The sequence below is a fragment of the Molothrus ater genome, chromosome Z (genome assembly GCF_012460135.2).
Source record: "Molothrus ater isolate BHLD 08-10-18 breed brown headed cowbird chromosome Z, BPBGC_Mater_1.1, whole genome shotgun sequence".
NCBI lineage: Eukaryota > Metazoa > Chordata > Aves > Passeriformes > Icteridae > Molothrus > Molothrus ater.
The window spans coordinates 9168616-9192719 of NC_050511.2; the positions used below are offsets into that span (position 1 = coordinate 9168616).

The 24104-nt window shown below is 41.6% G+C and overlaps 1 protein-coding gene across 1 annotated transcript in view; it reads left to right on the forward strand.

Moving 5' to 3' along the window:
• Nucleotides 1-1543: 1543 nt before the first annotated feature.
• The window catches only part of UNC13B (unc-13 homolog B), a 207087-nt gene continuing 184526 nt past the window's right edge, over nucleotides 1544-24104 (forward strand). The window contains exon 1 of the mRNA XM_054517797.1: nucleotides 1544-1608. Coding sequence (XP_054373772.1) covers nucleotides 1587-1608 — 22 coding nt within the window. The 5' untranslated portion in view covers nucleotides 1544-1586. The remainder of the gene's footprint in view (nucleotides 1609-24104) is intronic.

Sequence of the window (24104 nt, forward strand, 5' to 3'; positions counted from 1 at the left end):
CTGCTAAGTGGAAGTGTTCCCAGTCCCTTGAGTCTGCCTTTGGTAACACCCTTAGCACACAGTCTGGTTGATTGTTTGCAGGAATATCATAGTTTATCCTTACAAGTGGTTCCTCTTGGTATCTCAGAGATATGTATGTTTTTGACACATTCCCTTCACTGATGCACTTCTGGGCAGCAAACATAAAGGCAGAAATATCTGCTGTGCAGAAATTACATCTCCCTTGTCTAGGTGTGAACCTTGGGAAGAATGGTTGGTTTTTGAAACAGGAGTCTTGTCCTTCACACTTTCTGCAGACTTTGGAGTTGTTCTAAATATTAACTGAATAGCAATCCCATTATATGACATTTTGCTGTTGAGTTTCAATTTCAGAAATTATTTGCTAGATCTTCTGTTTGGAATTAGAAGCACATTCTGCAGTGTTGTGGCTATTTATAGTTTGGGATGAAGCAGCACTAAAGGCATTAGAGGCAATCAGAGAAAACTGCTTGAACTGGACTCAAGGGAAACCACCTCAGGAGGTTCTTTCTGCAACAGGCAGCTGACCTGTGAGCTGCTCAATCAGAAGATGGGGATGCAAACTTTTGGAGGGGTCTGAAATAGACTAGATAGGCAGAGAGCTGGACCGGGCATTACCAGCCACACAAACAGGAGGGTTCTGGAAACCCTCAGAGCTGGCTGACCATTGTAGCTGGAAGGGTATGGAGACAGAGCTTTAGTACACAGTAATCACATCTGCTTGTCCCACTTTTCCCTAAGTGTTGGCTTATGGCTTTTTCCACGTGAGGGGGGATACAGACAGCTGCTGCTGTGCACCAGTCGAAATTCTTCATCATCAGCTGAGCTCCTCCATCAACAGTGGAGATGGGGAAGGGCCTTGAAGGGAAGCCCTCCATATGAGGAGTGGCCGAGGTCACTTGGCCCGTTTATTCTGGAGGAGACTGAGGGGAGACCTCACAGCAGTTTACCTCTTCCTCAGGAGGGGAAGCAGGACAGGCACCGATCTGTTCTCTCCAGTGACCAGTGACAAGACCTGAGGGAATGGCCTGAAGTTGTGTCAGGAGAGGTTTTAGCTGGATTTTGGGAAAAAGTTCTTCACCCAGAGGGTGGTTGCGCACTGGAACAGGCTCTTCAGGTAAGTGGTCACAGCACCAAGTCTGACAGAGTTCAAAACGCGTTTGAACAATGCTCTCAGGCACATGGTGGGATTTTTGGGTTGTGCTGTGCAGGGCCAAGAGCTGGACTCGATGATCCCTAAGGGTCCCTCTCAACACAATCCATAATTCTTCTGCTAGCACACCAGAACCTGTCCAAGCACTCCAGCGAAGACACATCCAGGGCGTTCCTCCTCCATCGAGTTCCCTCACCCTCCGGGAGCGAAACAAAAGCGTGAAAAGAAGAAAGCCTAAGCAACACAGCCCCGCGCCCCAGCGCAGCCCGGCCGGCTGGCCGCGGGCTCCCCCTGACGCGTCCGTCGTCACTCGGCCCTGCCCCGGCGGGACGGCCCCGCCCCGCCTGAGGCGCCGCCGCCGCCCGGTGTCCGCGGGGCGGCATGAGGAGAGACGGGGGCGGCTGCCGGGGCCGCCATGTCGCTGCTCTGCGTGCGAGGTGAGCGGGGCGGTGGCGGCGGCGGCGGCGGAGGGGGGGACACGCCTGGGCAGGGTTTGGCTTTGTCCTGGGAGAAGTGGGTTTCAGCCTCCCTGGAGCGGGGACGGGCGTGCCGGTGCCTCCCGCCCTGAGCCGCGGGCGGCCGCGGCCCGAGCCGCCACCTGCACCCCTGGGCCGGAGGTGCCTCATGGCGAGGGAGCAGGTGCGGGTCCAGGAGCGGCGGTCCGGGCCGGGGAGGTCCGGAGCCCCGGGACGAGCCGTGGCTGACTTTGGGAGTTGGCTCGGACACGAGTTGAATCGCCCAGTGAACGGCGCGGGCAGGAAGCAGGCTGCTGTCACTCCGTACACTCGCCTTAGAGCGTGCATTGTTATTTCGCATACATTCCTAATTACCTCCTCATCCTGCTATCGAGCCTCGTCCCCTTGCTGAACAGGTTGCGGAAAGCCGGCACTTTCTCTGCTCAGTGGATTATAGTGCTGTCTGCTGTTTCCCATTTCTTGCTGCCTTGTGCTAAAAAATAATGATAAAGAAATCCGTGGGGGAAACCATCTGCCAGGGCTCACCCTACTGGGACATGTCTCCCTGCACTGAACGCCGCGGTCACCGGGCGTCCCCGAGCGCAGCCGTGCCCTGCGGCTTAGAAGTGTAGTTTTAATGTTCTCAGCTCCTTTGCCAGGAATGATAAAAAAACTGGCACTGCTGGCAGTTCAGCTCTTCTTTTACACACACGGGTTTGTTGATAACAGCTCCTTATCCAGCTGTTCGTCACTCTTTTGAGTCAAAAGCCCTGTGTCGGTGATGGTGTAAGATGCCCAACAGAGCATCTTAAGGTGTGCTCTTTTGTGGAGAGCGCTGCTTTTGGGGAGTGTTTCCGAATTAAGTTTCAGCCCTTTTATTAAACACATGTTTTGTTTAAGGGCTTAGGAGAGGTGCACAACTGCAAAGTTTATCTTAAATATGCTTTTTGTACACTTCTGTGTAAAATGTGAAGTGCAGACTTGTCTAGCCCATTTTGAAGGTTTTGCCAAAATCTCTTCATTGAAGCTGAGTCTTACTAGCGGAAGGATGCCTATGTGTATTACAGGGGTTTTTTAATTCTTGTTGGTGGTTCATTCTCAAAATGTTTTCAGAGTGTCCTTTAAAGTAACATGGGTTTGATACCACTTGAAGCTGATTGTCTTAAGAATGTATTTACATGCCGTTCACGAGAAATAGTGAAAGAACATGAACTGAATGATTGAGCTGCTGAAAGTGTCTTCTGTTTTCAAGGTGTTTATTCTTGATCTGTAGAATTTTTAGGACAAAAGCATTTCAGGAGCCTGGAATGGTGTGCTTTTGTGTTTCATTTATTCTTTGTTTGTGTGAAGAGCTAAAGAAGAAATTTGAGGTGGCTGGTGACTTTGTGTGAAGAATTACTGTGAAAATTTTATCTTCCATTTCCATCTGGTGTGTGAAGACAGTAGAAGACACCAGAATTTGTTTAAATAGATGATACTGAACAACTTTATTGTAAGATTGCAGAATGTAGTCAATTTACTAAACGTCAAGAAACATGTTTTCTGAAATAAGCATGACTGAAAGGATGAGCTGATGAGATCTCACAAGGAGCAACCATCTAACATGATATGGAAGTATGTTGAAGTAGAGCAGTGTGAAAAACAAAACAGATACCAGGAGCTGAGATAAAACAACAGGGGCAAGGAGGAGGTGGCTTTATTAATTGTTACTTTTTTAAAAAAAGCCCAACAAAATGGCACTTCTCTTGATTCTTTTACCTTTCCACCGAAATGAACTAATCTTGTTGAGACAGCAGTGAGCTGTTAGTAAGAAAGTTGGAAAAGCTGGTTTTTTTTCTATTCAAAATGGTACACATGTAAGACTACATAGTAGTGTGGGGTTGGATGGGGTAGAGCTGAGACTAACAAAGAAAGACAACAAAAACCCCCATGGAATAAATGTAGGTGATTGGGACACTGTTCATAGCATCTGGATTGCAGTTTTCCATATAAAGGAAAATGTGGAAAAAGCCATAAGTGTCAGCATCACAAGAAGCCTGCCAGTGAGAAGGACAGTGTTTTAATTTATTGATTTATTTTCCACCCCCCTTGAATTGTGCGCATTAATAGTATTTTAATGAATCGCTAATCTAAAACAGTGCTCAGTGTTTGTGACCAAACATGTCTGGGTGCTGCCTTTGTTCCTGAAAGACCAGCTAGCATATATATCTTCTTGATGTCAAGTGTTACATTTCTCTTACTTTCTTGGAGAACAAAGAATTTTTTGTGTGTGTGTGTTTTTTTTTCTTTTTCCCCATTGTTTGTTTTGATTTGTTGTTTGTTTTATTTGTTGTTGTTTTGTTATGTGGCATTTTTTGTTTGTTTCTTTGGTGTATTTTGTTTGCTTTGTTCTGTTTTTTCCAGAATCATTGAGCTGTATCTGCCATAGAAATAGGAAACACCTGACAGAAAATCTAAGCTCAGAGGAATTGTGAGTCTGGGCTTGTCTGCAACAGTTCAGGGGATGTGTGAAATAAGCCATTGGTAATGGGCTGTTGTAGGAGCAAATTAAGGGATTCTTTTGAAGCAGGAAAATATGCAGTGTGTGTAAGTGAAGTGAAGGAGAAAAGAAATCCTGAATATTACATGATTGAGGCTTTTAGGAGACTTCTTCATATTTTGATTCCACTGCTTAAGTGCAAGAGAGGTTGCATACACTCCTGTTCAGAGCAGCTGTGTCCGGATTATGTCTGATAATCTTCTCTTGGCATAGTTTGCTTTATTAGTTTGCATTTAGTGTTGTATTTGTGAAAATAGTACATATTAAATAAAACTAATCCCAGGGAAGCAGTCTAGTTTTTCGCATCAGTCTTGCATTTTTAACTTTCTTGGCTTTCTCTTGTAACTGTTGATTTTACCCCACATCTAAATTAGATAAAATTTATTTTCCTGATCTTTCCTGTCTCCTGAATTGGTGATGGGAATAACTGCTGTCTCAGCACAGCTTGCAGGGGTCATAGCAAAGTAGACCCTGCTGAGGCTGGATCACTCGGTCACTGGCTCTGTTTATCATGATCCTGACATATAGTTCATGCCCTTTCACCTGCTCACTTTTATTGCATCTTTCTTTGTCCACAGCCCTTGCTATCTCAAGACTGATGGTTCTCTTCTAGTTTTTCTCCTCTCTGCTTCATAGCAGCTTATGCTATATCTTCACTGTCACTGTATTGCGAAGTGTTTGACCTACCTGGCCCACCTGATAATTATAATGCCAAGGATGTTGGCAGTGGGGTTCTTCCCTCATCCCTGTGCACAGTACTTGACTTAGTCCCATAAGGTCATGGTGCTTTTGTGTAATGTGCCTTTATCTTGGGGTCTGATATCTGTGGAGATTCGGCTGCCAGAGTTACGTGAAAGAATGACTTGGGTGAGCTCTTGCACGCTAGAATTTCAAGTTGACTGCTCTGTTAAGTGACATTGTCTGGAGGTTAGGAATGATATTTTTTTGTTTGCCTAATGTTTATCTTGTGGCTGCGCTGAGGAATTAGAAGAGCTTGTGACATTTTTGTCAAAACAGCTGGAGTGTTGGAATACCACTCTGAGAATTAACTGTTCATCCCTGCATGGCCAGAAAAATTTGCGTTCCAGTACTGAATTGAACTGCGTTGACTTCCAAATGAAGTAAACAAAGAAGGAGAATGGAAATGGATGTTGATGATAAAAGAAATGAAAACATGTTCAATCTTGTGGTATACTGAGAGATACCTATACCTACAAGTGGCCAAGTGCCAGGAACTTCTCTTTAAAGGATTTTCCCCCTACCTTAGTGTAATGGCCTCAGCTTACCTCAGTGTTCTCTAAAAGACTGAATGCAGTGCCTCTGTCTTGCTGTTACGACTATTCTGAAATGGTTGTAGAATTGAAAAAAAAAAAACCATATCTACCTTTTTGTAGGTCAGAATGATGAAGAATTGAAGATTAAAAGTAATAGCAGAAATGCAAGGTTATAACACTAGGATATTAAAATAACATAATGATTCATTTAGACTTTGCTGTGTGACTATTATGAGCTCCATTTCACAAGTTGTCCTTAGTCAGGGAGTTACCAGTGTTGGTAATGCTGGAGCACAATAAAGTGCATTAGAAATTTGGGTAATAAGGCTAAGAAAGAAGTGTTCTCTATTGAAAGAACATTTTGTGTTGAGAGTTAAGTTTTAGGTTTATAAAGGTGTAATTGGAGAAAACTTTTTAAGATTTCTAGCTTTTTCAGTTGCTCAGTAAAACCTGCAAACCATGTCTGGCTTTTGATGCACGGGTGATCATCTGATTTCCTGTTTAAAATCCTCACCCTTTCAGCTTTGGGCACTGTTAGGGCAAACAGTGTGGAATCTACTTTTTAGGTATTTAGGGGACTATGAACTATTTGAAATCTCCATATATTTCTCAGTGGGATGAAGGGAAGGTACAGAGGTTCTTCCTGAATTGGAAAAGTGTCTGCTTCCCCCTTGCTCTCATGGTGTACTCTGAGCTGTCTATTCAGTGTTGGATCTGACAGGCCTAACTTGTTAAAGTTGTTATTAGCATACTCTTTTAATATGCAATAAAGTGCTGCGTTTAATCTAAATGCTGAAAGAACCTAATTTTAAACTCTTAACCTTCCAAGATCTAGTTGCGGCTTACACGGCAGCAATGAAAGTCCAAGCAAATTAAACTGCTTTTTTAATCCAGGACCTTATTTCAAATACTTGACTTGAATGCATGTGAAATGCATATGTCTGATGGCAAATCATTTTCCTATATATTTCCTTTGAAATTCTTCCTGGATATTTTTTTGTGCCTTGTGGTCAAATTTTACTGGGTGTTTTGAAAAATACTTTAATCACTCCATAAAAGCTGTTCTTGCTGCTCTTCCAAGAGATCTTGAACTGCAGGGATGTGTCTAATAACTCCTTCTCTGTTGCTTTTTTGTTCTGATAATTCCCTGTGTGGTCTTGCAAACAGATTTGGAGCTGATGTGAAAGTGCGTACAGTCTTCACTAACTCTGCCTCTTTCTTACGTTAGAGCTTACTGGTTAATACCTGGCATTTACTTGGTGTGGAAGTGTATGTAAGCAGCTTGGTGTTCTTGCCTCTTGTTTGATAGAATGACTTCTGGAGTCAGGAGTTTAAAGTTTCTCTTTAGCACTTGGATTTGCTTTTCTCTGCTGCCTTTACTTTTGACGGTACTTGAAAAGTTTGTTTAGTAGTAAAATTGCATTTAGTATTGTTGTGTTGATCTAATCATTGTCAGAGAACTAAAATCTGCTTTACTTGTATTGTTGGTGTGTGCTTATCTGTGCCTGCTTTAGCCATGTTTACCAAGAGCTTTGCTGAAGTGTTGTTTTGCTTGTAAACTGTCACCTGTAAAATTTGGCAGATGCTTTCTGTGACACAGATTCCTGTTCCATAGGTGTATCCTAGCATTTGGATCAGCTCTCTTTGCATTTAGAAATATTTCAGATGGATTTTCTTTTCTCTTAGGCTCTCCTTATACCTGACTAAGCTGCTGTGCATAATTCTGCTTTTATTATTTGCCTTTTGACTGGCATCTGTGTCATGCTTGGTTTTGTGTAAGTGGCAAATACCCAGTTGAGAAAGAATGATATATGGCAAGCTTTGGGATGGGAAACACCACTGATCATGGCCAGCCTCTCAAGTGACTCTCTATTACTGTTTCACTGGATACTCACCCATACTATGTCATTTTTCACTTTATTGAGACACTGTTCTACCCTGAGTTGTGTGTCTCAGAAAATTCCATGTGTGTACAGTTTGGATCAGTCTTTCCAAGCTGGTGCTGAATAGTAGGCATCTTTTTTTTTACCAGAACTTTAACTCTTTAGACATTTCAGACATTTGTCTGGAGTGCTCAGTGATCTGTAGGTACCTGACCTCCTACAGGTGTGTTCTGTGTGTCACCTTGGGTGTCATACTCTGTTCTTCTTGGAGCCTCTTTTCTAATCTTTCTGGATGCATTTAAAACAAAGGTCACTGGGCTACAGACTACTTCAGTTACATGCAAGTTGCAGTGTCTTAGACCTTCTGATTTTTATTACTTGCGCACTGAATATTTAACATTATTTTCATTTGCCATGGGCTGGAAAGTACCTGATCTCACAAGTGCTTGCTTCTTCCTGAGCATGTGGCAGATGTTTGCGGGATGCTTAATGCTTTTTCACCATCAGCAGTTAAATCAGCTGATGAGTTGGGAGGGCAATACCCTTGTTGGTGTTTTGTCTCTATTCAGATTTTTTGTTAAGTCTCTTGCTTTTCCGTGCATTTAACTTCCTACATCTTGGGCCACACAACCTGTGTCAATACAGTTTCTTTCTTGTAATTTACCATGGCTTTATAGCTCTTTGAGGTGGAGTGGAATTCAGCTGTCCTTCTTGCTTGAGGAGTAGTGGCTTTTTGGTCCCCTGGAAAACACCTAATAAATGATTCCTGAATCTGATCAACCCTGAGAAATCTCTGGTTGATAGTTTCATTAAAAGATGCAAATGTAATTTACTTGGTGCATTGTAAACATCTAACACATCTCTAACACATTAGTGACATCTAACTCCTTCACCAGGCTTTCAAAATAGATTTCTTACTGTCCTTTTAAGTTATTTTCCCCATTATGAACTTTGAATAATTGAATAATTACACTTAAAAACCCCAAAATTTTGAGTAGCTACAGATCTTAGCAGCCTTTCCCTCCTTGTGTAGCATGGGGTGCAAGAGACCAGCTGTGGCTAGGGGATCGAGTTAGATGGTAAGTCCTCAGCTGAGGAATTTTTTTGACTGGTGCTGGTTGAACTTACTAAGCACCATATTATGGCTTGGATTCATGTCCTGCTGTTGTGGAAAGTGGCAAGGAATCGGAGCACAGCACTGGCAGGAATGCTGCCTCTCTGATAGCTACATGTGGGCATCCTAAAAATGAAAGGGAATGCTGCCAACTAATGGCTGTGACTTAGTTTATGCTTTCTCATCCATATTACTCTTGAGTGCATGTTCATCCTTTTGTCAGATGAGCTGGGATGGGCTTTGGACAGACCTGTGTGGGAGGTGGGTCCATGCGCTCAGCATGGAATCATTTGCTGAGAGAGGTTCAGCTCATGGAAACCCTGTGGTGAGAGAAAATTGAGGCAGTGTCAGGTATGAGTAAATGTTGCCTGCTTAGTTTGCAGGATTTAATTTTTCTGGTCACACTTAAATTTGTAAAAAATCTTAAAATTCCTGGGCAGGATGCATGTAGGGGTAGGAACTATGTTAAAGGAATTAAAAATCCTGATTTTGTTCCCTTTTGGATTGCCTGCATCTGGGGAGTTGGAGCATTAAAAAACAGAAAGAAAATGTGTCATTTCAACAGCTTTGTGCTGACCTCAGTTTCTTGATGCTCTTCCTTGGAGTTGAACATACTGTATAAATGGAAAGTGAATTGGACTGGGATGTCTTGTCTGATGAAGGATAAGAGGAGGTGTCTTGTTCAGGATAATCTCTAGCCTAAATCTGTTGGCGAGTTTGAAAAGAAATTTGGCTTCAAGCCTTGACCGTGTCCCTTTAAGGAATACTGGTTTTAACCTTATTACTTAAAGCTCTTGTGACTTAACTCGCTTAAATCTTTACAACCTAAATGCTCTGCTAAACAGACTCCAACATTTCCACCTTAGAGACCTAATTATTAGGTATAAAATAACTGCAGAATTATGCTTCTCAGTATTGGAAGACTTCTATTTTCTCTGCTCAGGCCAATGTAGTAATACTCAGCTTAAAAAACATCATTAAAAAAAACCCCAACATGCTTTGTCCCTTCACTTTTGGGTTGCTGCTCTGTTCAGGCAAAATCTGCACCATATAACCAACCTGCTGTTGTCTTTGTTGGCATCTGCTGAAAGGATTTTGGATCTGGAGCTAAATGTGGCGGCCCATGAAAGCCTTCACTTTTCTGAGCTGTTGTGGCAGCACAATGCTGCAGTCCATGTGCCAATGATTCAGGTGTGCTTGGATAAGGCAAAGGGAACTGTGAAGGAACTACATCACCTGGAACATATAGGATATGTAGAGCTTTTATCCAGCGTCATTACCAAACTCCATTTTTCCCAATCCCTAAGTACTGGAAGGGCTAGGAGTACAACTTCAGTAATAGCGTCTCCAGTCTAAGGAAAGGCACACCAACTTCGGCTGTTCTAATGCTAAAGTTAGTAAACCACTTCAGCATAAAAACCAGAAATTCGTCACATATGATAGTCAACATAAAGCTGATGAATATGTAAATACTGAATTTCTAGATAGAAACCTATTAGATACATTTTCCTTCCTAAAAGACTTGTGTAAACTTCAGAACAGGTTTTCAGAAAATGTCCAGGGACTTCAGATTTTCGGTACCTGTGGTTATTTGCTTGTAGTTACCACATACTCTTCTGTTCCAACAACCTCAGTCCTTTGCAAACAAAGTCCTTGTGGAGTGTTATAGCTGCAATTACACATTGGACAGCTACAAATCCTTGTTGTGCAAATCTTCAGTAATTATTTCTTCCTATAGGGCCAGGAGTACCAGACACACGGGTGCTAAGGCAGTTTGTCAGTTTTGTGAGAGGAAGGAATTTGGCTGCTCAGTAAACTATTACACACTTTGTAGAAAATTGTTGTTCCCCATTTGCTCCTCTTCCAAATTTCATGTGTTATTCTTCATTGTAAGATTTCTTTTAAGGCAATCAGGTGGTATTCTTCAGGAGGCTGTTTGGCCTCTTTGTGCATGGGGCTTGGCTTTGAGAGTTGGGGAGGTCATAAATTACTAGAAAGCTGAGATAGCCTTTGTTTTTGGATTTGGGATTTCTGACCTTACCAAAATCATAATGCCATTTCATAGATTAATAAAGTAATGGTTTTAAATGAAGCTCTCAATATTTTGTGGTTCAGACATCCCCCAATCTTGAGTTTCTGATCTGAACCTGATCTAAACTTGTAGTGTGTGACTTGAATTTGGCATGCAATGTGGATATGGATTGGTAGGAAGGGAAAAATGGACATGAAACAGTAGTTTTATTTCAGCCTTTCCCACCTGGTATAACTTGCTGCATGTGCAGAATTTTATTAGATTTTGACCTGTCAAATTGAGTAAGTGGAGTCTGTGTATGCTCATTTTAGTAGGAGATTTTTGGAGGAGATTAACTGCTTAGAAACTCCATAGTTATAAGGCCAGAATGGCTTCTTGTAATCATCTAGTATGACCCTCTGTAATACATAGTATTTTTAAAATGTAACAACTTAGACTCTTAACAGAAGAAGATCAGATTCTGGACTAAAATTGATGAAGGATTTTTTATGGGTCTTGGTAGCTTTATGTTGATATGTGACGAATTTCTGCTTCTTATGCTGAAGTGGTTTACTAGCTTCAGCATCAGAACAGCAGAATCTGGTGTGCCTTTCCTTAGGTTGGAGAAGCTATTATGAAAGTTGTATTCGTTGCCATTCCAGTATTTAAGGATTGGAAAAAAAGGAGTTTGGTAATGTCTGTTACTTGACTAGAGGCAAGTGGATGTTATATTATGAGTAATATAATCTGACTGTAATGACAGGTGTTGACATATTTTTCAATGGTTAAAAAGAGATCAAGACATGCCATGCCCTAATAGATCTCAGTGTTAAATCATTGTGTTGTTACACTTTTGCTTGGTGGGAGGAGTGTGGTTTACCAGAGCTCTAGTGACAGACCTTTTACTTCTGTTGTAAACTTGAGTTTGAAGTTACTGTTCTGTATAAACCTGACACTTCAGTCAAAGATGTAGAAATGTGCTCAGGCTGTATTGGAGGAGAGTAGCACGCGACAGAAGTTTGAATATATATGAGTTAACCCAGTGCACTCTTCCTGGGGGCCTGCATTGTATATTTCTTTTTCCTCATAGAATGTCATGGAAGAGCTAGTGCTGCAGATGAAGTTGGGGTTACTGGATCCCTGATAATTGCTACAGTTTTATGAAGTAAATAATATAAGTAAAACATTTGAACTGGTAGTGTTGAGTTAGTTTTCCTAGAGGGTGCAAACACATTTGTGTTATAAAGCAGGATGGGAAGCTTGTGGCTAAAATGGTGGGAAGGGGGCTGTTAGTTTAGGACTCAGAACTAGCCCCAAAAGGTTAGAAGGAGTCATGAGGAGTGGGGGTTATGAGAGGAACAGAGGTGTTGGAAGGGCTTTCCTACTCTAGAAAGAGAGGAATAGAGGTGACTGGGAAAATTCCACTGTGGTTTGGTGATGCAAAATTGTAAAGCAGCATTAGTGTGGATAAAAGAGAACCAGCTGGGCTGAAATTGCTTTGGGAAGAGCTGATAAGAGATTTTGCTGTGATAGCACAAGAGATCTACTGCACGTAGTCCAGGATTTAAATGTGGGTAAAAATCTCGTAACATGGTTAAAGCAAAGTATTTCTGGGTGTTCTCACTGTGGAAGACTGACTCCCCACACCAGAAAATATATCCTGTTGGTCCTTCCTGGGGTACAGGGAGCTGTGTTAGCTGACAGTTTTACCATCAGACAGTGACTGCAGCCATAAAACTGGTGGAGTGAACTGTAGATGTGACTTTGAGAGGCACAGAAGATGCTTCAGAGAAATTGGACATGGAAGTGAACTTGGTTTGAATGCTGACACCTGAAGCTAAGGTAAACAAATGAATATGTAGGTTAGCAATTGTCAAGCCTCCAGGGAAGCTGAAGAAGCTTTTTGGTGAAGAGGCTGGATACAGAGGAGGGCAGGAAATTCAGGGAAGATACAGGGGTAAATATTAGCATCTCAAATAACAGAAAAGGCTCTACCTAGGAAATTACCCCAGAGCTGATGATTCACCTGTTCATTACGTCAGGATATGCTGAGCAAACAGAGAACCTGTGAGAGGTGTGGGCAAAACAACAGTTCATAGAGGAAGGTGTATGTTGAGGATCAGAAAGTCCAAGGCTAAGGCAGGGGCTTCCACCTCAAGAGACAAGGTGGCATCTTGCAAGTGGCAATAAAACAGGTAACAGAAGGCACTTTGGTCGCATGAAAAGGGGAAACAGCCAGCCTCCACAGGGGAAGGAATCAGACTTCTGTGCATGGGGACAGGGAAGTGTAAAGATGGGTTGGCTATGGTCCCTGGACTATAGGAATTGTTTCTTATGAAACTGAAAATGATGCACAAGCATGGGAGAAAAAATTTTAATATCCTGCATTTGAGTCTTGGTGGTCTGTATCCCAGAGTGCTGAAACATGAAACACTTTAAATCTGAATTCTGCCAGAAGAAGTTTAACTATGGCTGCAAACAAGCAGTGACATCACCTAACTGGAGAGGAATAGATGTGGTTTCTGTGGATAGGCGGGAAGATAAAGGAGATGAGTGATAAATGTGGGTAAATATGGATCTTGACTTCAAAAGCAGATGGGACTGTAACAACGTGGAAAGTTTAAAGTAAACTGTTAGGAGAGAATAATAAATTTTTTTTAGACAGGTGGAAACGATGTGGAAGGGTATCATATGAAATGTGACACGGGTTTGCAAGAGGAAGATTTTTCTGGGCTAGCTTCTTGTTTCTACATGAAAGCATGCATCTATTTGTACTTCTGTAATATCTCACAAATCCTATAGCAGACTTCTTTTAAAGAAAATCTGAATTGGCAAAAGACGTGTAAACAGTATAAGGAGTTGACTGTAGCAGAAGCTAGTAATGTTGCTAAGACTAGTGGGAGAAGCAGATAGATGTCTTCCACTTGTGTCATGGCAATAAAGAATACAAATGTGTGTGTCAAAGCCGTTCTTAAGAGAAGTCCTAATTATATAGTACATTTTGGAGCAAATAAATATAATGCAGGAAGGACTCAGTGACCCCTGACAAGAGTGAGAATGAAAATGAGTTGAAGTTTTGTACAAAAACTGTACACTTAGAGGCAAATGGCAAGCATTGCTGAGAAATGTGAAACTTGCTGAAAGGAGAGATGTTGGGCAGTCCTTGTATCACTGCACCATGCTTGTAAACAGAAGCTGATGGGATCTGTGACTTGTGTTCATTAAAAACATCAGGAAATTAAACATGGAGTGAGGAAAAACATGGAGAGGGCAAATAGTGTTGACCTAAGATACAGAAGGCATACACATGCCATTAATTAAAGTGTTGGGTGGAAAGTAGGAATGATTTAAATGGTGTAAGTGGTCTGGGTGTTGGGAGAAGCAGCATTAGAGTTGGACCCTTCCAGTCTTGTGATCCTCACTGCACTAACTTGTGCAGTGAGTTACTGTTCTGACTACTAATTGCTGTATATGCTGACAAACTGTATATTTAGGTAAAATTTTGATGTAGCATCTTCATTATTTATAAATGTTAATAATAAGGAAAAGAACCTACATGTGAAGGAACCTGCTTATACTCAATTGTTACCTAAGGCTGTTTATTTTGGTTAATGGTTTTGATTCTTATTTAACCTGGTATATTTTCACCTTATTGTTTATGGAGGTCCAAATGCAAGCAGGCAGCATGGCTTTCAGGAGAACAGTCTTGAGCACACTCCTTGTCAACAGTAAGATCTTCTTATGATTCAGTTCTTTGTATACATGCTGTTTTGAAACAGTATTTTGATAAGTATGGGCAGGTGAATGCTAATGTGTTTGTGAGGTGCAGCTCTTCTAGATGGCAATCCATCTGACTGTCCTATTTCTGCAATTTGTGGGTGTCCTCCAGGAACCAGTATTGTCCAAGCAGTTTATGAATGTGAAGATTAAAATCAGACTGCCAGAGGTATAGTTTGCCAACAGTGTTTTTTTTATTAGGTTTCCTGTTCCTGCCTGGAATCTCATTCAGTTACACCATAAGTCATACTCTAAGAAGTTCTTCTACTCTTTCTTAATTGTTACAGTCAAAGTTATTTCTGTCTCCTAGATACTAATATTTTCTCTGGTTTGTGAAGCCAAACAGGTAAATATTAAGTAATGTAACAATAAGATTTTGTTAATATTTTACTTAAAAATATTTTTCATGCTAGACCAATCTTCCTTCATTATTCAGTGTGGAAAACACAGGTGCTGTTTTTCCTGGAAGCTTATCATTTACTCTTGCATGGTGGGATGTTTTTACTTAAAATATATATATATAAGAATTTACTGAATCCACCACAAATGTGCTGTTGCTTTATTTTTGAGTTTCTCTTTTGGTGAATATGCTATACCAGTGAAGTTGAACAGTGATATTTGTTAGCACCATTTTTTAATCTCGGTGCCTTTCAGGACAAGCTTGTGCTCAGTCCTGCTTCACAAGTAGCTGTGTTCCAGTTGGCTGAGTGCTTGCAATGCTGTAACTTAAATCGAAACTACCAGAAAATAGACCAAGGCTGTGATTAGGTGGCAATCACTACTGGTGCGGTTAGTCAGCAACTCTTTTTCCAGGGTGCATCTTGTTTACACTAAGTCTGAACAGGGAGTGTAGAAGCCTGAGTCACTGGGGAGACTGTTCAGGTGACTTTTGTTGACAGGCGAAAAGCACACGCCAAAGGACAAGCACACAAGTGGGTTTGTTCTGTCATTTCTGCTCTTTCCTCTCTGGTACCCCAGTACTTGTGTCTTCTAGCCGCTGTTACCTTGGCTGTGACCAGGCTGTGTGATTTTACCTAATAACTCTGGCAAGAATCTAGTAATTTAAGTGGCCTTTACCTCTGTGTACAATATCTGAGCAGAAGCTGCATGTGCTCTGTGTCTTGGAAGAAATGATTCTGCGGAGAGGTGTATCTTTTTTCAAAATAAATACACCCACCCATGCCCCTCAAACCTGAAGAAACCAATTTCTCCATTCATCCGGTTTCTGAATTACTATTAAGGGGTTTTTGTTATGTTTGGAGTTTTAAAATATTTTTTATTTGTGCTTTGGTTTTTTTTCCCCCCACTGACTCTTTTATTGTAAACTAGTTGAGTTGTTGCTTTGTCATCAAAGTCGGTTTACCCGCTCAGACTGGCTCCTAGCAGACTTGATACATTATCAGTCTATCTCTTTTCCTGCCTTCTGCTGCAAGGATATGGTTTTCATTATGCATATTTCCTTAGTCTTTGGCAGCTGGAGGCATATGTGAGTTGCAGTCTGTTTTGTGTAAAATTTAGTAGTGTGGGTTTTGTTCCCTTAATCAATTAAGGCATTTCCAGTAACTTAAAATAATATATTTCTGCCACTAACTTAAAATAATATATTTCTGAACCTTGCAGAATTTGAAAGAAGGGCATATTATGCCACTGAAAATTGGAAGCCTCCTTTACTACTCTGTCCAGTAGTACGTATCTTATACATTTAAAAATTCTGTAAGATTTGGTTGATGTTTATTTTTTTTCCATGATAAAGCACAGATTCTGGAGTAGGATGCTGTCTTTTCTCATCATAAACCAGCTAAATTTCAGGAGAAATCAGTAACCTCTAGGGAACCCCTTAAGGCAAAGTACCAAAGCACAGTCTAACAGAATGCATCTTCTGGGAGAGTCAGACACAATAACTTGCTCTAGTACACTCCACCCAAGCTGTTTTTTGACTAATAATATTAAGGCTGCAGGAGAATATTGGAGAGGCGTGACAGCTTGGATTACTGCTTAGTTCACCTCTTGGTTGGGGAACCAGGTCGCCTGACAGAGCTGTCTGTGTTGCCAGCGTCAGGAGGATTAACCTTTTATAATCTCTGTGATTTGAATAAGAGATTTTGTTCCTGTCCTCACTGCTCAGTTCAAAGCAGCTGCTGAGCAGAAACTTCAGTGGATCTTCAGAAGTGTGTCTGTGTTGGTCAACTCAAAAAGGAAGAAATAGATGTTGCCAGGATTTCTCCTAGCTGTGTTTTTTAGCAACTGATGTAAATGTTTGTAGGGTAAATGTATATAGGTGGATTTAGCTCTGGAATCAGGGAAGTTGGCTAAGTCCTCAGTTTCCTTTTTGTTTGCAAGGTGTTCCGTTACACAAACAGTATCAAATCCATTTCTCCACCACCACGGTCTGCTTCTCCAGCCCCTTGGGGAGGAAACTTTGGACAAAAGCAGAGTCTTGTAAGCATATAATAACAAAACTTCAGTTTGTGTTTGTTTTCCCGCTTCTCAAGAAAAGTATAACTGATCCAGACCAATCACCTGCCTGTGCTAGGTCACGCCAAAACCAGGAGGGATTACTCAGTCAGCTGAGGTGTATGTGTTTGCCCTTGAGGACTGGTGGTGGTAGTAATAAGGTACTTAGCTCTCTGCTTAGAGCCCCACAAAATTTGAAGGATTTTCTTTTGTGTATTGTGGTTCGGGAAGAAGCTCTTCAGTTTTAAAAAAGCCAGACTTTGTTTGCTGTGTCAAACAGGTAGCAAAGCATCTTGCATCTTTGATAGTTCCTTTCTTCTTGACACAGAGCAATATGGGTTTGCTTGTGTTGTCTACTTTAAAACATTTGATTCTGCTGTCAAGTGACAACAAATATGTATAGCAAAAAGGCTTAACTATGAAAAGGTGTCTGAAGCATGTATTCCCTCTTGCTTTTGAAGAAATACCAAAGTGGAATTCTCTTGTAATTGCTGACACCCTTAATCATTGATTATGTAGGTGATAGAGGAGGTTTGGTGGTAGAACAGACTGTATGAAACTACTTTCAAAAATGTCACCCGGGTCCTAAGCCTAGGGGCATATTAATTTTTAGAGTAGGTATTGCTGTATCATCATGTCATGCTCTTTTCTGGGAATTGTCTAGATGTTTGTATGGATGAAATACAGGCTAATGGTGTTGTTTTGCAGCCCTCACTCTCATGGTGTAGTTGCTCTTGGTACAAACTCCTGCTGAAGCTGTAGAAAGAGCCCCTTGGTCTGCAGGGCAGAAGACATCTGGTTTGGGACCCAACTGCAAGATGTCATTGATATTGACGTGGTTTTTGGGAGCTCTAGCATCTAATTTGAGCAATGAGACTGTCAGACTTATTGCAGCAACCAATGTTTTGGGGGCAATGAATTACAAATCTGACTGGCGTTGTCACGGGGCTGGTAGGGGGAGACGCGGTAACCAGAAGACAAACATCTGTGAGACAGCAAAAAGGGTCTTTGTGGCACCTTGCTTGTGAATATTCTTGTGTTACTTGGTTGTGGTACTTTGTGGAGAAATAGGACTGACACTTCAGAGTCTTTTCTCAGTGAAGAAAACCATCTGAAGGTAGTTTGAATGGTCCACTGTGTCTCAGAGCTGGGGTCTTTGGCTCAGGCAAGTGGCTGTTGAGGTGACAGCTAGGAGCAAAGTGGAATTTCAGGTACATTTTAACATGTCTGTGGGAAGGTTATGAAGGAGCAAAGCACAATTCTGAATAAGCATCTGAGGATGCTGACTCTTGCCTTGCTAGAATTGACTTGTCAGTTTGCACTGAGATCATGATTGTTGCTAGATAAGTCGAAAAGGTGAGTAATGAGGTAGAGGGCTCTCTGCAGAGCAGTGTGCAGGCTGGAGGCACCTTGTATTCCAGCACTGGCTGTGGGGTTCTTGAGAGCTGGAGCAAACATTTTGTGCACAGCCTTTAAGGACAATAATGAGATGCATTGTGTAGAGGAAAGATTTCCGTCTGGACACTGGGAGGCTGTCATTTCAGCAGGTCCCAAAGCAGATAGAATATGACTTATGATTCTTGATCATTGTTGTAATTACCTGAAAGATGACTTGAATTCAGGGGATTTGTCTGTTTTGTGCTGGCCAGAGAAATGTCCTGAGACTACTTGCCTGCCAGTGGAACTAAGGGTCCATGCAAGCAGGAGAAAGGGAGTTAGATACACTCAGAGCTTGGAAGACCATCTGCAGTAATGGGAATTTCTGGAAGAGTATTCTGGTGTTGGGAATTCCACTCCTCAACTGCCACCTTGGCTCTCTCCTGCTCAGCATTTCACCACACAAGCTGCCTGACATAGAAGCTTCTGCACTTTTTCTGGTTCCAAGTATATTTAATGAAAAAACTGGAAAATATTTAATGGGCTGTTGATACTCTGGATTCACTGGCAATGCAGATCTGTTTCAGGAGGTTGTAAAGTTCAAGACCTGCATGTTCCCAGTTTTTTTACTGCTTCCAGCATCTGATTCTAGCTTTCTTGGCTGTATTGTTCATGAATGCACTTTTTTTTCCCCCCCTCCTGGACAGAAAAAACAATAATGTCCTGCTTATTTCAGCTGCTCTTTATCTAAAATCAATTGAATGCTTCCTACTGCCTTTCAGGAAGCTTTTTCTGGGATCAGCTGTAAGTAAACTTCTTGCAGCTTCTACTGCAAAGCAGAAGTTCCACTAAGTGCTAATGTTTAATGTAATAAAGATTTGAGCTGTGGTTTACCAAATAGCTTATCAATGTTTTAAGCATTTTATTGTTATGATCTCCTGAGGCTTTTTTGGATAAAATTATCTGCATGTTTTAAAATGCTGGATTTCTTGTGTAGTGCTGAATGGTCATGATGTATTGTAATCTTTTGGCAGTGTAGATCGTGTTCTGTGCTAGCTTTTTAGTAAAATCTACATATTTACTTGAAAGTTCAGAGATGAGGGTACTTCTGGGTTTTGGGACCTGTTAGTTTATGAATCTCCTCCCTCCCTTCCTCTCTGTGAACCCTGTCCTAGTTGCTCTACTTCAAATATTGTTTTCAAACCAACAAACAACAGTCTGACCTTGCATCCTGATACTACTTTCCTGAGAAATGGTGTAAGAATTTGGGAGAGCAGTCTGATGTCTGTGTCAAGGAAGGAATCAGTTGCAGACCTCTTCAGTTTTCCTTTTGCAATTAGTCCTCTGTCATAGTTGCCTTCTACAAGTTGCATACATAGTTTAAGTTCCACTTTTCCTGTTCTGTAGTTCCTTAGTAAAATTGTTTGTTTGAGATATGTTTCATTTTTCTGTCCAAAACTGTTCACAACTGCAATCCTCATATCTCCTGCAGCATTTTTTTTTAATTTCAGTAGTATTTTCTTCACCTGTGAATTTGTGTTGGTGAAATAGTTCAAGGAGTATTTCAGGCAGGTGAGTTCTTGAGGTATGCAACAAACAAGAATATGTATGAAACCCTTCAGTTCAGGAAGTTGAAAACCTGTGCGATGTTAAGTCAGTATGTCAAATCAGATCTGGTAACAGATTAACCTGTAAACAAGACCCAGATGTGTCTCTTAACTGTCTAAATCTATTTTGTCATTGAAAGTGTTTAGAAGTCTACTTGCATTAACTGCCTAGTATATTAAACCAGAATATAGAAAGTAGATTGTACTTAGAAAGTACAATTGTCACCCCTTCTGTTGCATGAAATACCTTTTAGAGAAGTAGAACCTTTTAAAAGAAGGCTTCTTTTGCTGATGAGGACTGACTTTTATTATAAAATAACCCCCACAGCTGAACAGCTCTTGACAAAAGATTTGCAGTTTATCTGCTCCTCCAGGTATACTGTGAGAATGTGGGGAATATGTGCAAATGACAGAGAGGGTTTCCTACACAGTTTTTAAATTTGTTCTGTTCACGTTATATAGTAATTTTGGTGGGGATGGAAGAAATGGAATGCTATGAAGCTATGATGCAAGCTGAGCTGTGCTGTACACATTTACAAAGTTTTATTCAAAAGCTGAGTTGAAAAGTGACAATATTTGCAGGAGGTATGAAATTCCCTGCTTCACTGAGGGGATCAGATGGTTGAGCAAAATAGTTGTATGTATCTTTCGTTTTATAACTGGATCAGCACAGTGTATTAACTGTGGGCTTGCTCGGGTTTGTGTAGATTTGCCATCATATTGTCCTGCAAGCTTTCCTAAGTCCATGTGCATGAAATACTGGGGAATAGTCCAGATATCCAGTTAGTGTGCTGTGTTACTCTGATGTTCATGGGCTGTGGCAGTAACAGAGATTTAGACAAGACTATAATATATAGCTTTTACATAAAAATACTAAGCATTTTCTGCTTAGGTTTTAATACTTTGCTCATGAAAGTTCATCCTATACAAGTGAAAATTCTAGCAAGACACAAATGTTTGAGCCAAGTTTAGTAACCAGAAACGTGCAGCAATATCCCCTTGGGACTCAGCTGTGAGCCCCAAGTTGTGGAGTGTGTGGACTATGGAGAGGAGCAAGGGGTGCTCTCTTCCTGCAGGTTGTGACTTGTGTGCATGCAAGGCCTGGATCTTAACTGACCAGAGAACTTACAGAGGAACAGGGAAGCATCTAGTGAGGTTTGGCAGTATGAGATGTTTGTACATTATGTAGTGCTTTCCTGGAAATGCTCTATGAAATGGTGCTGAACCTTGAATGGGAATAGTGAGTGTCTGTCCCCTTAGCACAGATCTTTGGAAAACCCTGCAAGCAGTCACATGTTCCAGCTGCTATCAGTCACTGTCCAGTGGGCAGGAAGGGTGGAGTGGCTGGTGGAAAGCTGTTTGTTGGAAATTGTATCATAAATCAAATAAACCTAGTAGCTTTGTGTGCCTCTGGACAGGGTAATGAATTTGCAGATCATCTGAGCAGGAAGATGCTAATTCATGTGAATTAGGAAGGATTCTAATTCATTTTCAAGACATCTGGCAATACAGAAATCTCTTGGGTAGATCAATTTGCTATCACAGACTACAGATTAAAAACTCTCTTTTGCCCACCCCCTTCCTAAGAAGAATCCTTGAGTAATGTGAATAATGGCTGGTTGCTGAAGGAAATATATCCTTCCCTTTGTTTGACATGGTTCCCAAGGTCTTGGGAAGGGCAAGTCAATCTGTCCTGTGGGCATTCAGAATGGTCAAATTGAAGAAAGCTCTTTGCTACATGATTGAAAAATGCAATATGTGAGTGCTTTGTGGTATGTTGGGCTTTTTTTTTTTTTTTTCCTATGAACTATTAAAAATTAATGAACTCATATCACATCTTTTCCATTTATTCTGGACTACTTATTAAAGCAGATTGATCCCTCAGTTCAGTTGAGGTAAACTTGACTATCTGGGTTCCCCCACAGTTGTCTCAATCAAAGAGGTAATGGATTTTTGAAGGACTGTTTCAAGTACTAAGTCAGAAAAATACTGTCCTTAGAAGCAACCTCAGTTCTTTGGGCACTGTTGAAAATCTATGCTGTCAGTTACCAAGCAGAGTGGCATTTCACAGTGGCTCTTCCTTCTGGCAGCAGAGTAGTTCTCAGATCAGTCCAGCCTGCCTTTCACATTAAGCAATAACAGAATGTTATCCCCAGTGTACTGTGAATTCAGTCTCAGCTTTTAGGACTGTTCGTCCATGAAGGTACCCACTGTGTTTCCATCATGTCATTCTCAAAGAGAATACTGGGGCATAAAGTACTCTCTTCCCTTTTTGAGTGGAACAATGTTTATATGTAAACCAGTGGTTTGTTTTGCCTGGCAGAAAAACAAAGTATGAAGTAATGAATGTGACTTAGGTCCTGTGTCTCTCAGTGGCCCCTGAGGCTGCAGGAGCCTTTCTGCAGTAACCAGTCCAGCTCTGCAGGGCTCTGCTGGGAGAAGTTGGAGACTGCTCTGGGCTCTGCAGTTACAGCAGAAGCTGTTGAGGTGCTGCTGTGTGCTGGTGGCTCCTTGGGGCCTCCTGTGCAATTATCCTTCCTTTGAGCTAGTTCAGGGAAATCTCTTCCTTCTGAACATAATTTAACTCTAAATGTATGAGAATGCAGTGGAGTCTTTCTTTTTACACCTGTCTCAGACTGGGAATATCAAGGTGGCTTTGTCACATTGAATCTTTGTAGCACACTTGGAAACCCACCAAACTCTTGTTTTATCCTGCTTTTCCTTTCTTAGGAATTAGGAAGGGAGGAGAAGAGTTTCATGGCACAGTCAGTACTGCTGTTCTGCTATGGCACTTGCAGTTAATGGTATAAATGATGCTGCTGGGCTTTAATAGGGATAGTGTGAAACAAAACAGTGACTGAGTTAAAATCACAGGTGAGGTCACTTGATGGCCTTTGCTTCCTCAGGCTGGAACACCTTTTGGGCTTGAGTAGTGGAAAAGAAAAGGTTTCCTCACCCTCAGGTGGAAGATGAGAGTGTGCAAAGGCTGTGCATGTTTTGATCTCCAGGACAGGGAAAGAGGTTGTGGAGTCTCCCTCCTTGGAGGTATTCTAGAACCCTCTGGACACAATCCTGTGCTGTGTGCTCTGGGATGACCCTGGCTGAGCAGGGAGGTTGGACCAGATGACCCACTGTGTTCCCTTCCAACCTGACCCATTCTGTGAAAGGGGCTTGTGTGTCAGGATGGGATCTCCAGAGGCAGAGAAGTCCTTGTTAAAGGTGCCAGTCTTGAGCCAGTTGCCAGCCTGTCGTGGATTTTATCGGTAACTTCCAAGAAGTGAGTAGGAGCTGTTGATTTTCTGGCTCTGTTATGGGGTATAGCTGTTGGTGCAGAGTTCAGGCAGCAAAATTGTTTCCAAAGGCTGAGTTATAGAAAGTTAAGGAGCTGCCTAACCATTCCATCCCTCACAGAAGGGTTCCCCTCCCTTCAGCATGCCTGCTGGAGGGCGCATGGGTGTGAATTTGGTGTGTTGACTTAGTCTTGGGTAGTGTTGCTGTGGTCTCTTATTTATGTTGTTTAAGCAACCTTTGCACCTAGTGCTGCGTGTCACTGAACGCTGAAGTCTGAGCACCTGGAAAAGGTGGAAGAAGCAGAGTGAAATGGAAATATGTATCGATTCTGCTGTTCAGCTGGGGAAAGTTACTGTGGAAGTTAGAGTGCTCTCAAAAACACATTAATGCTGCATTTGTGTTTCACAGAGAGGAGGAAGCTATTTATCAAGTAGCTGATCAGGAAAATGCATTTTGAATGCTCTGCTTTCAGCATTGCATTGCTTTTTAAAAGTGGTAATTAAAACTGCGCCCTTCCATTCTTCTAATTTCTCCCACAGCCCCTCCATGGCACTTTATTGTCCCCTGTGAAGGGATGTAGGTTTTGTTCTAGTGTGGGGAGTGACCGGGTGGTAAGTCATGTGCTGGATTTAGTTAGAATGTAATCTTTTGGCCATCTGCTCAGGCACTCCCTGTGTTGCATTCCTCTCCTTTACAAGCAAGTGTTAAAGGTGATCTGGGATGTGCAGGTGTTCAGAACACTTGGGTTCCCTGTAACTGAATATGACCGTGTGCTTGCTTAGGAGGTTTGAGTAGAGTGTTTTCTGAGCCTTGCAGTAATTTGGCATGCCTAATTTTAATTATCTCACTGGTGTATGTAGCACCTGCTCAGAAAAAAGCCCCCATTCAGACAGACTGAAAAATATGTGGATAACAAGTCTTTCTCCTTTGAACTGAGTTTAAGAATACTCTGATGTATGCTCTGCTATTGTTTTTTTGTCCTCCCACAGTGATTCTGGATGGTTTTTTTGAAATTTCTGGCGTGTGTTTTCCTTTCCTAGCCTTTAGGAGTTTGTCTGACCCTCCAGTCCTTTGTAAGTGATGGCTGTAGAGCATCTGGAATCTTTCTATGGCTTCTTTAAATATTTTTTTTTTTAATTTTTTTATGGTAG